Genomic DNA, 14,745 nt, shown 5'->3' on the forward strand with positions numbered 1-14,745 from the left:
CATTGATTACCTTACTGTTACCTTGAGGTTGGCTCTGCCATTCACCTTGCTAACTCAGCAGAGACCTTATCTATTTGAAGGTAGCAGGGAAAGTGAATAGTGTTGTAGCTGAAGCAGAGTCTGCTTATGCGTCTGAGCACCAGAGCTGATGTAAGAGAGAAAGATGGCAGTTGTAAGCATGAGCAGGGGAGGGAAAGAGATTCCTTCTCCTTCCCCCACGTCTTTGTTTTTGTTATGAGCTTTTATGGTACCTTAACCTTGCCGTGTTATAATTGAAGATCTAAGTGTTCCTTGCATGCTTCTGAGCAGTGCCGGTTATCTTAAACTTAAACTGGCTGTTTAATTTCAGTCAATCTGCATGGAAGAGACCAGAGTTGTGTGCTGATGTCAGTAAGGAGTTCCTTTGGTATGCTGTATATATTCTGGTATACTCTAGAGACAGAAGGTATTTCTGCTCTGCTTTCTTAAATGCTAGATTCTTATTGGTATTACAGGTGTGTGTCTGCCTCACAAGCTAATTTTTCAGAGTTTAGTAGATGATTTTGATTAAGTGCTTATGTAGCACTTTTTTGTAGCGGAGATTGTACAGGTACAAAGAGTAATTTTGGTTTTTTTTCCTCCTCTTCTCCTTTAGGTGAAAAGGGTACAGGAAAATCCACCCAAAAGCCATTGCATTACAAAAGTTGTCTGTTTCACAGGGTTGTGAAAGATTTTATGATCCAAGGAGGTGACTTCAGTGAAGGTATGATGTGAATCTTTGAAGAAAACGTTAATGCTTTTGTAATAGAGTATTGCAGTTTTGTGTAGCATCATTTCCTTATTCTGTGATTCAACTGCTTTTTCCCTTTTTTCTGTGTAAGAACCTTTACATGAAAACTTATATAATAAACATGAACTTATACACATGTGTGCACATACACATACTTTTGCTCAGTTATCTCAATACTAAGTATTTTGAAAGGTTTCAATGTGAGGGTAAAATATCTGCTGTTGGGAAATAAAGGAAAAAGGGTCACTATAGCAGAATATATGGGTTAATATTTTCTTGTTTTCCAAGTTTGCTTTGGGACTACAAAGATGCATATCTTTGCATATCCTGAAGAGTGAAGTCAGTGACCTTGATGTAGTTGGATCGGTATTTCATATTATGAAACACCTTCCACATAACGTGACTATTTTAATCACTACTTTAACTGTCACTTTTCCTCTTTCAAGGAAATGGCAGGGGAGGAGAATCCATTTATGGTGGCTTTTTTGAAGGTAAGTTTTATCAGTCTGCTCTATTCCAGTGTTAAGCAATAACCTTTACATTCTGTAGTCGCTGTAAACTTGAACTCTGTTGTTTTTGTGAAAATTTTGTCTAGTCTTAGAAGCTTTTGACTGCCCAGTTTAGATTATTTTACTTTTAACCTTTTTAATTAATGAAAAACTAAAACCACGTTCCTTTGTACCTCTGTTCTACCAGATTTACATTTTTATAACTGTTTTAAAACATACATTTTTGGCTTAGGCAGCTAGCTAAAGAAAACTCTTTTTCTTCCAGTGGGAAAGGAGAAAGGCATGATGGAGTCAGGTTTCCTTGCAAATGTTTATTTAAAAGAAAGCATAAAGCCCTGCTTTCCTGAACCCAAGAGGAATTAATGATAGAGGCTATTTGTTTAGAACAGAACAGTCCTGGTTCTTTTACAGTCAGTGTTGCAGAAGAAATACCTCTTCTGCACTCCAGTGTGTTTCTCAGCCTGTGTTTGTCCAGAATATATAGGAGAATCTCTGTGCTTCTTGGAGCAGTTTTTATATTACACCTAAAGCCATGTGATGGCTAGCTGCCACCAGCTTCCCTCCTCTTCCCTGCCACTTTTTCTTTTAACATTGGTTCTTGTCTGAGTTTACAGCAAACAACCAAAAGAATTATTCACAATTTTAGTAGGGCCAGGCTGCAATTTTATATCATAACTTGAGTTGAATCAACAGTTTGCAACTGCCAAAAGAGGGAGGAGGTCTTACCTTGCACTGATTGTCGTTCAGATAAGACTTTCAGCTGATTCAGCTTGCTAAAATTCCCAAAGAGTATTGCAGAAAAAACATTTATTTATTTCCTTATTAGTGAGTGGACCCAACTCAATAATTTGTCAAGTATCAGAACCAACACAAGTTAGTAGCTGGGTTTGAGGAAATACATGGTTGGGGGAGATGGAAGAAGGAGCAAAATCTCAGTCTACCTTCTGGCAGTTGCATCTGTCTGACTCAGCCACAGTACAAAACAATCTGTGGGAGTTTTTTGCTTTTGTGAATCTCTTAACTAACTCACCAAGGATTAGATTGACAGTTGAAGCTATGCCATATAGCATCTGTACAGGTGACTAGAGAGCGAGTGGGACTGTCCTGTTACTGCCACACAGTATGATATGAAATAGCATATAGATAGCGTGCTTTTCTTCTTTGTTAATGCTTGGTACTGCCATCTGTAGCTAAACAACATTCAGCAGACTCCTCGGTCTGAAGAGTTTGGATCCCCCAACAGCGTTTGCCATGGTTTGCAAAAGGAGGGAGATCAGATAATCTCTTACAGATGTCTTAAAGAACAGTGATTACATTTCACAGCTTCATTGAGATTTAGTTTGAGCTATTACAATGATTTGCTCATCAGAAATAGGATTCATTCAAGTTAAACTTATTTTCTTAATAGCAAGCTTGATAAGTTCATCTGTGTGTCTGACAGACAAACAGAAGTTGTTTGGATTGCTATCAAACTGGATATCCATGTGTATTAAAGAATAATAAAATACCAAAACTGCCTGAAAATGAGGCGTTTGTTAATGTACGGCTAGAAAACTTCTGTTCCAGGAGACAATGATCAGCATATGCAAAATAGAACAGCTTAAAATGATGTCTGTGCTAATGTTGGTAGGAAACAAATCTCTTGAACAAGAATACTTTTTTTTTAGTATTTTTTTTCCTCAGGCTGCAAACTATTACTTCTCCTTCTTAAACTGCATTATCTAGAATGGAAGGAATAATGTATTTTTAAAAATAGCTATTTGAATCTTTTTAATACAACTTTTTACTGAAGTGATTAGCAGATTTATTCAATAAGGATGCTTACTTAGATTATAGCATTTATCTAAGCATATGTGGTGTATTCAGAGTAACTGAAAACAATTTCTTTAGATGAAAGCTTTGCTGTAAAGCACAACAAAGAATTTCTCCTTTCAATGGCCAACCGAGGGAAAGATACAAATGGTTCACAGTTCTTTATGTAAGTATTGTACTGTCCTGAAACGTGTGGGTGGCTTGCCATTTGTAAGCTGTAAAGGTAATCCTTTTAAATACTGAAGACTAGCTCCTGTGCAAACACTAAGTTGCAGTTTTTCACTAAGTTGCATGGAAGTAGCCATTTTCCTAAAGCACTGTTTAGAGCGCCTGACTATTTTTATCACTTTTGTGTTTAGTGCTTATTGTCTGTGTAGAGGAGCTTTTGGTAGTTTTCAGTAGCTGTGTTCTAACTTGGGCAGTAAAGCAAACCTGTTAGTTCCTTGTGGAATTCTTTATCAATTTCTTCTAATAAGTGTTGTCTTGGAGGAAGCCAAACAGCTTTGGGGTTTCTTAAAAGTAATAGAGGGTTGTTTGGGTTTTTTTGTCACAAAGTAACATCCCAGTGCAGTCTCATTCACAATTAAAACTTAAATTCTTAAAATCCGTTGCAGTAGACTCTTCTTAAATCTAATTTATCTACAGAAAACATTCTTGAAATACATCACTATTACCCATGTTTCATGACCTTAATTAACATGGTGAGTTGTGGATTGTCACTTAATCATTAGACCCTTATTTTGGGATTCCTGACTGTAATTATCCCAGCCTTTCACTTCTTCCATGGCTGTATCTGTATGTCTTAGTAATGCTAGTAACAGGGGAATGCTGAGAGAAAGTCAGTTCTACATCAAATAATCTGTACATAGATATTTTTTCCTTCCTTTGATTTCTGATTATTTTCTAATGTATAGAAGATTATCTGCAGTTTTCTTGCTCTGAAACAGTAGCCTTAATTTTTATATCTGTTTCTGGTGGTGTGTATATATATATGTTTTAATAAATAGAATACTTGTCCTATATGAGGATGCTGTCTAAAAATTTATGTGCATTTTTGTTCCGTAAAATGTGATACTGAAAGTAGTGAATCAAATAGGTAGTTTAGTGTATAAAACATACATTATTCTAAGTTTGTGTGCAGTTAAAAGTATGTATCTCAGATTCAGTTTTACTAGTTCCTTAAAAATGACTTTAACTTTTATATGTGTATATGACGTGCTTCAAATGCTGACTGTTTTCCACTAATGCTGACTTTGTTCTTCTCTTTAAAATCTGGAAACAACAGAACAACTAAACCTACACCTCACTTAGATGGGTAAATATATTTTTCTTTTGTTTCTTTGGGAACTGCCTCGAGAAAATTAAGTACTAAGAATTCTTACTTTTGTTTAAATTCTTCAGACATCATGTTGTTTTTGGACAAGTCATCTCAGGTCAGGAAGTTGTGAGAGAAATAGAAAACCAGAAAACAGATGCATCTAGTAAACCATATGCTGAAGTACGCATACTGAGTTGTGGAGAGTTAATTCCAAAATCCAAAGGTAAAGTTGAACTGTACATTTACTTAGATATAAAACTATAGATGCAAAATATGAGGTAATTTTGCTTATTTTCTTCCCTGTTGGTTGCTTATAAAAATACTTAGAAACTTATTTGTGATGGATGGAGGGGCAGTTGGTGAAAAGGTGAATAACATTGCAGTACAGTTTGTCTTCGAAAAAACTTAAAAGGTGTCAATGCAGAAGACATTAAAGAAACGTCATACATGCTTTCTTCAAAGCTTCTCCTGTGTTGGATTTCCTTGTACTAGCTAAATTTTAGTACAAAGCTGGCAAGCACTTGTCCCGTAGACAGTAAAGTGCTATGTTAAGATTGATGGCAGTCTAACTTTATTTGATAACTGCTGCTTTTTTTGCAGGTATTGAACTTACTTCAAGTTTCTTTCAAGTAAATCTTCAGAATAGGCACTTAGAGTAAAAAAGCCTGGAATTGCCCTTTAGCAGATAGCCTTTTTAAGTTACTATAAACTATATTCTTAAACAAGAATATGACAGAACCTGCCTTTCTGGAAGAGATGCCCTACTCTGCCATTCCAGAGCTGAACATGGTATTTGAGATAGGATGCTGCTTCTCTTACAGAATAAGCCTCAATCTTAGGTGTTGCTGTCACTCTGGAGAACCTCATTAGAGGAAGCCCAGAATGCATCTTTGGTAGGAACTATGGTCGGGATCATCATGCTTTTTCACTTGTAGCAACTTCTGCTGGTATGTACTGTGAAGGTTTGCACCAAGGAAGTTGAAGCACAAGACAAGAATAATTGGGTTTTTTGGCCTAAGGAAAATACAGACATTCAAGCCCAAGTTTCATAGTTTTTCCTCTTCTTTTTGATGCACTTCTGGGTTCACCTGTTGTGGTGTCTAGCAGAATGACTTTGGAGTCTGAAGTGATCTCTTCAGTACCTCAGAACTCCAAACAAAGTTATCTTATGGCTCCTGACTTCTCAAAGGTAGCAAAGTTATCTTATGGCTCCTGACTTCTCATAGGTTTCTAGAACTTCTTAGATTAACTCATAAGTCACCCTGTGTGTTAGAACATAATTTTGTTTTTCTGGACAGTGCTCAGGAGTGTGGTATCTGTTAGAAAATGCATAGGTGGTATAGATTAGAAAATAAAATAAACCAATGCAGATACAGAATGAGTGAAGCTAGTGGGGAGATACCCACTGTGTATATGTCTTCCTTGGTTTGCCACACTCTTTTTAGTCCACTCTAGAACACTTGAAATTGAATGACTAAATTGAAGTTTTGTCACTGAAGCCTGATGACTTAAAGCCGTTAGGCAGTGCTTTAAGGTACTTGTTATCAAAAGAGTGGAGCCGTTAGGCAGTGCTTTAAGGTACTTCTTATCAAAAGAGTGAATAAAATAAATTAAAAAAAATTTTTTTCTTTAAGTTCTCTTGAAAGAGACTGGGCTTCTTGAAAGATCTGTCCGGTCCTACCCATTGCTCCGTGTCCTTGTAACTCTATAGCTCAGTACTGCTGAAATCCTGGAGACTGCTTCCTGTGTCTGGTCTGGTATGCCACAGAGGGAAATTGATGCCAGGGGGATGGGATAGCCCATTCAACTGACCATAAGGCACAGTACCAGAGAGTGATGGGCAGCAGGAGCATTTGGAGAACAAGAGGCCTTAGGCATCAATATCAGGCAGGTGGAGGGCAGAGCTGAGTGTGGGGAGGTGTGGGCCCTGGTGGGCACTAACACAGAGCCAGCCTGATGAAGGTGCTGCCTGACAGACCATGATGGAGATCCTGGTGAGTGGAGAATCCTGCTATTGAAAGGAAAAGGCTGTCTGTAGGACCTGCGAAGGGAAATCTGCCGCTACCGTGAGAGGTTATAGTATGTCTGGAACTGTTTGCTAAATGCACAACATGGAAGCACTGAGGAGCCATTCTGACCTGAGGCAGTGGAGATAGGAGGAACACATTGTCATCACATCAGCAAGCAAATGTGTCAAGCTGCAGGCCAAAGCTGACAAGTGGAGAGGCCCTTGGACCTATCAATATATGGAAGAGGCCAGGGAATCCATATAGGAGGAACATTTTCTGGGAGGTGAGCAGTGTCATGGAAGATCATCAACAGAGAGTCAGCTCACAGTGGAGCTGTTTGTAGCACATTATTTATGGGAGGCAAAAGGGAACTGAAGAAATATAAGGCCGTTACCAGAGGAGACTGCTTCTAAGAATTTGCTGTTAAGACAAAGAAATAAGGAGGTTGCCAGTGAGAGAAGTAATGGTGAATTTCTGTGGGAGGGTACATTATGATAGCAGGGGAGGCGTAAACCACGGTATTTGTTGGATGAGCTTGTCTGGTAGGTAACACAAAGGATTAGACAAGTCTTTATGGAAGGAGAATAGAACTGATACTTCTTGAGTTTAGCAGGAAAGTCAAGATGGCACAAGCAGAAGGAATCACAGTAGAGGTTAGGTGCTTGGTATGAATGTTCTTTCATGTTAAAGTTGAGGAAAAGTGATTGGATTTTTGGGTATCATGATGAATATCCAGACGAAGTGCTTTTTGAAGGAAGCAAATCTACCTCTTTTGTATAGAAGAATTGGATTTATTTAGGGATGAGTAGATGATGACTTAACTGAGCCAGCTTACTGGATGCTGTGTGAATTAAATGGTACAGTGATCACAGTTACAATATTGCAGAGGCCTAGCTTGGAAGCTTTCACCTGGGATTTGAGAGGATGATCACCTAGTTAAGTGAAATATTTGTCATCTTTTCCTATGTGTTTTTTTTTTTTAAATTTTATTTATTAAAGTTGGAGGAGTTAGTGAAAATGTATGAGAGAAGCTAAATTATAAAAAAGAATCTCTGGCCAAGTGGTATTATTTTTAGAAAATTTAGAAAAGTTCCAGGAAAAATCCTGAAGGGGGGGGGGGGGGGGGGCTAAGTATTAAGGTAGTGTTCAGAAAGGTCATTATGAACTAACTAAACTAATATAATTATCAAGAAAAACTGTAGAACAAGTAATGTAGTATTAATTTTCTTAAAAGACAAATTAGAGTTTTATAGCAATTGACGAAGTTGCAGAAGCGGGTCTATTCAAACAAGCCTGGCTGTATTGTTTGAGATCGTGACTCTTTGGTTAATCAAAGGTATATCTGAGATGTTTTCAAGACTGTAGGACACTGACATTCTGATTCAAAACCAACCAACCAAAATGGCTTTGTGCATTGGGCAGTTTTAAACAAGAGTATCTAATGAAGATTTCTCATGAAAAGAGTATTTCTAGGGGATTCTGTGCAGAGCCATGTTAGGCTTGTTTGTGATCTTCATTGATGTTTTAGATGTCCCTGTAGAATCACTGTTCCTAAAAGTGTGCTTTTTGCAATTAAGGCAGAGTATGGGCTGCCATCATAATCCATCGAAGAATAGTTTTGTAATTTGGTCATTCTATCAGTACAATTTATTTTAAAAAAGGTATCAGTACAGATTACCAAGCGCTGATACAGAGGATGAAGTTACACATTTAGGAATCATGAAATATATATGGAATAAGAGCAGTCTTAGAAAGTGGTGATTCTGGTAAGTAATGTCTTACCTGGACTTTTGATTCATGTATCCTCCCTTACCCATTCAGCCCCCAGAGTACTAATTTTTTTCTGCCAGCTTGTTGCACATTGTTGTTAGCTCTCTTTCCACAAGGGGGTTGCTATGAGCAGTTGTTTCAGACTTTTCTGTTCTGGATTATTTTTTTTCTTGGTGAACTGGCCACTATGTATAAACTATTTTGTCTTTAGCTAAAACTGTTCAAAGTGAAGCTAGAGATGTCTTGTTTTCCCTATCCTCTTTTTTTTTTCTCTTTTTTTTTCCTTCCTTTTTCTTTCCCCCTTCCTCTGCTGTTGCAGTTGTGTGGTAGGTTGCTTGTCTACAAAAACATCTGTGTCCAGAGGCATTTGTGATACAGGACTTCTCACAATAACAATGTCATCTGATCAACAAGAAGCAAATATGGTAGTGTTCCCTAATGCATATCTCTGAGGACTTAATTACTGTGTTAATTTTTGTTGTAAGAAACAGTGGGTCCTTAATCAAGCAGTGAAAGACATAATAATGGCAAATAATTGAAGCAAGATGCATGCAAAATATAAAAAAGACCAGATACTCTGAACAGCAGAGTGATTAAACACTGGAAAAAAGGTTTGGGGGAAATATCTGTCTAAACGTCCTGAAACAAAGACACCCTCTTTTTGGAGGCCGCTGTAGTCCAACACAGGTTACTGAACTTGGTAGAAGGTAACTATTTGAGTGTCACTGCTGTGAATGACAAGATGACATAATCTGTTCTGACTTTTGTGCCTGAGCCTGAGTGCTTTCTGCCTAGGTCATTTCTTCAAGTGCTGGAGTCTGACATGGGGGGACTAACATAAGGCTTACTACAGTCCATAACAAGCTGAGCTGTGGAGAGTGCTTGACTGCGCCATGCAGTGTGACCATGTAATTCATGAAGTCTAACAAATACTGTAGGTCACAGTGAATGGAGTAGGAAGTGATAGATCTATTTCAGATGTGGTCATAAGTTGAAACCTGATCCTGAACTTAATGAGCTGGAACAGTTGGACTGTAAATAAGTGTCTGTTTCCTTCTTGCTGACCTTCATGCTGCAGGATTGGTTTCATTTGTTGTTGTGATCTGTAATTGGCCAGCACTGTGTTGCTTCAATATTCAAAATAGCATACTGCTGCTGGACAGAGATAGTTGGATGTCACCAGAAACTATATTCAATACCTCTTGCTAGATATTCTACCTTTGTTGTGTAAACAGTTCTGGGCTTTTTGATTTATTTTTTTTTCTGCCTCATCGTTTCACTCCCTAGCTGCCACATGGTCTCCCAGATACATCTGCCATTGATGTTACTTGTTGCACATTAAGAACCACATTATGACTATTGAGGTAGTTGCTCACTAACTCATCTCCATTTCTATTGATTACTTACTCATTTTAAAGTAGTAACATACCTAAACTTTTTACAAGAATGCAGATAAAACTGTCATGATACTTTTTGACACACTTAAAACAGATGCAGGAAGGAGAAAATAACAGATAATAACGGCTTTTATTGATGCCTTATTCAGACATTTCTGAAATTGAGCTTGGAGATACCTTGTTTTGTGTTGTGGTTTAAACCCGGCCAGCAGACAGACACCATACAGGTGCTTGCTCCTCCTCCCCTGCCTGGGCGATAGAACTGGAGGGGTAAAGGAGGACTTGTAGATTGAGAAAAGCAGTTTAATAATTGAAATAAAATAGTAACAGAAGTTACTTTTTCTAGTTATAGAAATTAGTAGTGCACAGTGTGATTGCTCACCACCTGCCAGCTGATACCCAGCCAGTTCCCAGCTAGTGATCCTGAAGAAAACCAAGATCCTGCAGCCACAGTCCTGGAAGTTAACTGCAATCCTGCATCCTCAAGGCATGTAGGAAACAGTATAGTGCCATATAGTGGTTTTTTTGGAATTGCCAAAACCAAAAGTGTTGAATGAATGAGAAGCATTTGAAAGTGACTTGGGACATAGAAATTAGTTAACTTTTTTAGTATTTTTTGTGTTCGTGGAATTTAGAACTCAGGTGAAGTTCCTCTTTTTATTTGGGTGTTACCAGGCCTATATGACAGCAGGGTCCTTTGACTGACATTAATTTGGAAACTGTTCAGTTTTCTTTTATAAATATGTTCTCGTTACACTCTGTGAATGTATATATATTTAGACAATCTAAAACTTATATAAAACATTACCAACATTTTTTTATTAAATATAGTGCTTTAGTAAGGACATTGAGCAAAAATTTGAGAACACAGGCCAGGTACCTTAGTCTGGATCAACAAGGGAAGTAAAAAATACAAGATATCTGTCTTTTGGAAGCATTTTACAAGAAGCTCTGAAAACATCTGATGAGAACCAGCTGATTTCAATCAGCCAGCTGTCCTAAGTGGATAAGACAACTTGCTAGTTTATACTTCACCCAGAAATGACCAGAAGAGTACTATGATCTACAAACTACAAAGGCTGTGTTTGGGTTGGTTGTCATGCTTTCGTTAGTGGTATCAAATGAGGCTTGTGAATAAAACACATAGAAGATGGCATGAAAAAAGTCACTGTAGAAGTCATACAGGTATGACTTGTATCTGTGATGCTGATTTCAAAAGTTAATGCACTTTAGTGCTATGGGATTAAATTTCATCCACTGTGCCAGTGGGGAGATCCAGTAATGTTAGAAGGAGAAAAAAGTATGCATAAAGTGTATGACCACAAAAGGAGAGATGATTGTTTCTGTTGAGATTTTTCTGTACCATGTATCTGATCTACTGTTAACCTGAATTAAGACCCAGCTAGCATGCTGTCATCCAGGTCTTTTATCTCAGTCAGTTCTTTAGGAAGCAGGTGTTCTGCATCACTGTGAAGAGGAAATCTTCCACCACTGTAGATTGACAGGAGTAAAATACTTCATTTATTTGAGAGATTTCCATGTTTTATATTCAAGAACTATATACAGATTATATACTATAAAAGTTACTATTAAGAGATGATGCTGTGAATGAGAGGTGAACTGTTGCTTTTCTGAGAAATGCTGACTCTTGTCCATTAGGAATCCATAACTGTCTGTCTCTGCAGTTGGTATAAAACGTCCACATGTAACTTTGCTACTCTCAAGCATACCCAGTTATGTCCAGTTTCCAAGAGACAATACTAAGTTCCCACAGCACATCATCTGTCATAAAGAAGCTGCCTGAAGTGCAACTAGAAGTGTATTTTGGGCAATTATAGATCTGTCCCCACTGATTTTTATCATTCTAACCTAAATGAGATTATTTTTTTCCCATTAAAAGTTAAATTGGTAGGAAGTACTTGCTTACTATTACAAATAATGTATCCCTAAGTATTATTTTAAGACTCATTATCCTCAAGACTCATTTTTATTCTCTGATCAGTTAAGCAAGGAATTTTATGTAAATTTTCTTGGTTTTGATAATCCTTGAAAAATTGCTACCTCCCATCATGCAGTTTTGCAAAAATGAGAATTTGAGAATTTCCACATTGAGCTCATACAATTGCAGTCACATGATTGCAGTTACAGATACCTACTTCTAACTCTCAAGAGTCAGTCAACTCGGTAATACCTGCAGTTGGAGAATATAATATTGATAATTTCAAGAAATGACTGTTCCATTAAATAGCCGCTTGTGTTTACCAGATCTGCTCTTCATTGAAGTGTTTCTTCTGCCTCAAGTTCTCTACATGAGTATCACCTTTTTTTTTTTTCCCCGACAGATCTCAAATCTGTTTATATAGAGTGAAAAGAATTCACTTTCCAAATAACTGCATGCTAGAAGTTGAATAGCTGTTAATAGATACTTCTTAGCATTTGGTACTGCTGCCACTTTTAACTTTTTTTCTGGACACCTGTAAGTGGTATTTGATCTGAAATTGCTAGTGGGGAATCCTGAAGTGGAATTTTTCTTCCCATCCATGTGCACAAAGTCAAGGCTGTTCATAAGTAAAAAGCTGGTTAATAACCTGTAATTCTTTGAAGTTCTTGAATTCACTTATCTTCTGACACTTGAGTTATAAATTACAATACCCAAGAGGACTGATTTTCTGTAGAGCAAGGACAAAGCAACCTAGTGGGATACCTCATTTTTACCTTTTTTTTTTTTTACAAGAGTTTCTCTAGTTACTTGCCTTAATTATTTTATAACAATGATACACAATAGCTAAGTACAAATTGAATCATCTTGTTAGGCACAAGTGGAAGCTGATAGAAAAAATGCTTGGCTAGACTAAACAGTTTAATTTCTCCATTTCTAATAGAAAATAAAAAGATTGAGGCTATTCAGGGAGGCATCTTTATGTTTTCTGCTATGTGAAAACTTTGTGTTCTGTGTCTGAATAGTTTTCAGATGCAAACAGACTGCATAGTCATAATCCTGTCTTCAGTGCCTAATGTTTTCCCTTACCTGTTTTGTGCAGAAGAGAGAGGGTGGGATGTTGCATTTAAACTGCTTGTTATATTGATGTAGGTCAGATAATATCTCTGTAAACCATGAATTCTTAGGACAGAGCAAGCTATTAAAAGCTTTGCAAAATAAGCTAATACTTCCAACTAGAATTCATGTGCAATTTTGAAATTAATTTCTGTCTCAGATCCAAAGCCTGTTCTAAGGTCTTAAAAGGTGTTCTCCTAAAATATGGATTGTTTGCTGTGATGAGAAAACAGCCTGTTTGGACATCAGTATTTATTTTTTGTATATTTTTCTTCTGTTTAACAATGAAGGTTCTGTTTTTTCTGTCTGTGACTAGTATGTTGTGTAATGAATGATGGGCTGTCTTTGCAATTTGCAATGGCAAACTAAAATTATATTTGATGCTGATTAGAAAAGTCAACTACAGCAGTCTGAAGACAACCAGTGTGCTCTTCTGGATTTTCTGGATAGAGCTTTTAATTTTCTGGACAATAGTCTGATAGGAATTTGATAACACATTTGAAAAGTATTCATACCATTTAACTGATTTACCTGAAGCATCATAACTCAGAAATGTAGACTTGTCTTTCTTAGTGAAGTTCTTATAGTACTTTTTTTATTTGCACACTTTTTTTTTTTTTTCAAATTAGCATGACTGAAATAATACTTACATCACTTTTAATCGTTTAAGTAAGTCTCAGATCAGTTAAGGGGCATAAAAAGGTGTTTGTTCTTGGATTGTTTCCTGTCAGACTAATATCAGATTGCCAGTAAAGTTGCTGATTTGCAGCTCCAGCAGCCACATGAGAAATGGTGAAATACGTAATTAAGGACTAGTCTGCTCTTTAGTGGGCTTCCTTTTTATACCAGGTGGTTAGTAAGTAAGTTATTTGTATATTTCTGTTAAAACAAAAAAAACCCAAAACAACCCCAAACCCCAACACATGATGAGCTGGAGGATTAGAGCTGTTCTCTGAGCATGGTTTTACTTAGCAGGAAGGTTGGTTATTTGAGTCTTCCCTCAGAGCTAAATTCAATGAGTAGTCAGTTTAGTCTGTGCCACTTATTTTCTGTTTCAAAACTGTTCTTGTTTATGATTTGAATAGATTTTATATGAAGTCGAACCTGAAGCCAAAGAAAATTTTTTATAAACACTTCCTAAATAAATTTTAACTAATTCTGTATATGTAGCTTATGTTGTATAAAACATAATCTGAAAACTTAGACAGTTCTATAAGTTCTTAACAGTATAAATTTGATACTTTAGAGCTTCATAAATGCAAAATGTTGGAAATTTCTTACCTATTTCTAGACATACCCTTTATTGTACTTGGGAGAAACAGTGTTTTCTCAAAAATTTTGATTTATTCTTAAGTATTTTGATGAAGTAGTTTTGAGAATCTTACAAGAAGCTCAGGCAGATACTAGATAAATTTATTTTTCTAAGCTTTATTTAGAAGTTTTTGATATTAAAATGTGTCTTTGCTATTCTGACTTAAAGCCAAGAAAGAAGAAAAGAAAAGACACAAGTCGTCTTCCTCATCCAGTGACTCTGAAAGTTCAAGTGATTCAGAATCATCTTCTGATTCATCATCGGATTCTGAGAGTGCTTCAGAAGAGAAATCTAAAAAAAGGAAAAAGAAACACAAGAAAAATTCAAAGAAACATAAGAAAGAAAAGAAGAAGAGAAAGAAAAGCAAGAAAAGGTGAATTTTGAGATTTGTTTTGATTTGTTACACGTATACCATACAGTACCATTTTCTTGTCCTGTAACTACAGAATAGTATTCTGTAAATAGTGAAGTAGGTATCCCGAAGTTTGGGAGACAGTTGATTACCATATACAAGCTTCAATGTTTCTGATGTAATGGCAGGGGACAGTGTCCATGTGCATGTGTGCTGCAGCTTGTAGAGGATTGAAGGAATGGACTAAGACTTACGTGTATGTGACTTGAAAAGCTGCAGGAGTGCGTGGTTTGAGATGTGTGGTGATAGCTTGTTTCCCTAAATTCAATTCTGTACAATTCAACTTAAATTATATGCAGTGGGACTTATGAAAATGTAGTATGCAGGAATAACAGCAAAATTAAACAAAAAATTAATAAATTAACATACTTAACAATGTTAT

The 14,745-nt window shown here is 36.7% G+C and overlaps 1 protein-coding gene across 1 annotated transcript in view; it reads left to right on the forward strand.

The window, feature by feature from the left end:
* The window catches only part of PPIG (peptidylprolyl isomerase G), a 32,564-nt gene that overhangs the window by 10,223 nt on the left and 7,596 nt on the right, over positions 1–14,745 (forward strand). The window contains exons 4-9 of the mRNA XM_074910820.1: positions 635–742; positions 1,216–1,260; positions 3,169–3,256; positions 4,376–4,405; positions 4,492–4,631; positions 14,120–14,324. Coding sequence (XP_074766921.1) covers positions 635–742; positions 1,216–1,260; positions 3,169–3,256; positions 4,376–4,405; positions 4,492–4,631; positions 14,120–14,324 — 616 coding nt within the window. The remainder of the gene's footprint in view (positions 1–634; positions 743–1,215; positions 1,261–3,168; positions 3,257–4,375; positions 4,406–4,491; positions 4,632–14,119; positions 14,325–14,745) is intronic.

The sequence above is a fragment of the Athene noctua genome, chromosome 7 (assembly GCF_965140245.1).
Source record: "Athene noctua chromosome 7, bAthNoc1.hap1.1, whole genome shotgun sequence".
In the NCBI taxonomy this organism is placed as follows: domain Eukaryota; kingdom Metazoa; phylum Chordata; class Aves; order Strigiformes; family Strigidae; genus Athene; species Athene noctua.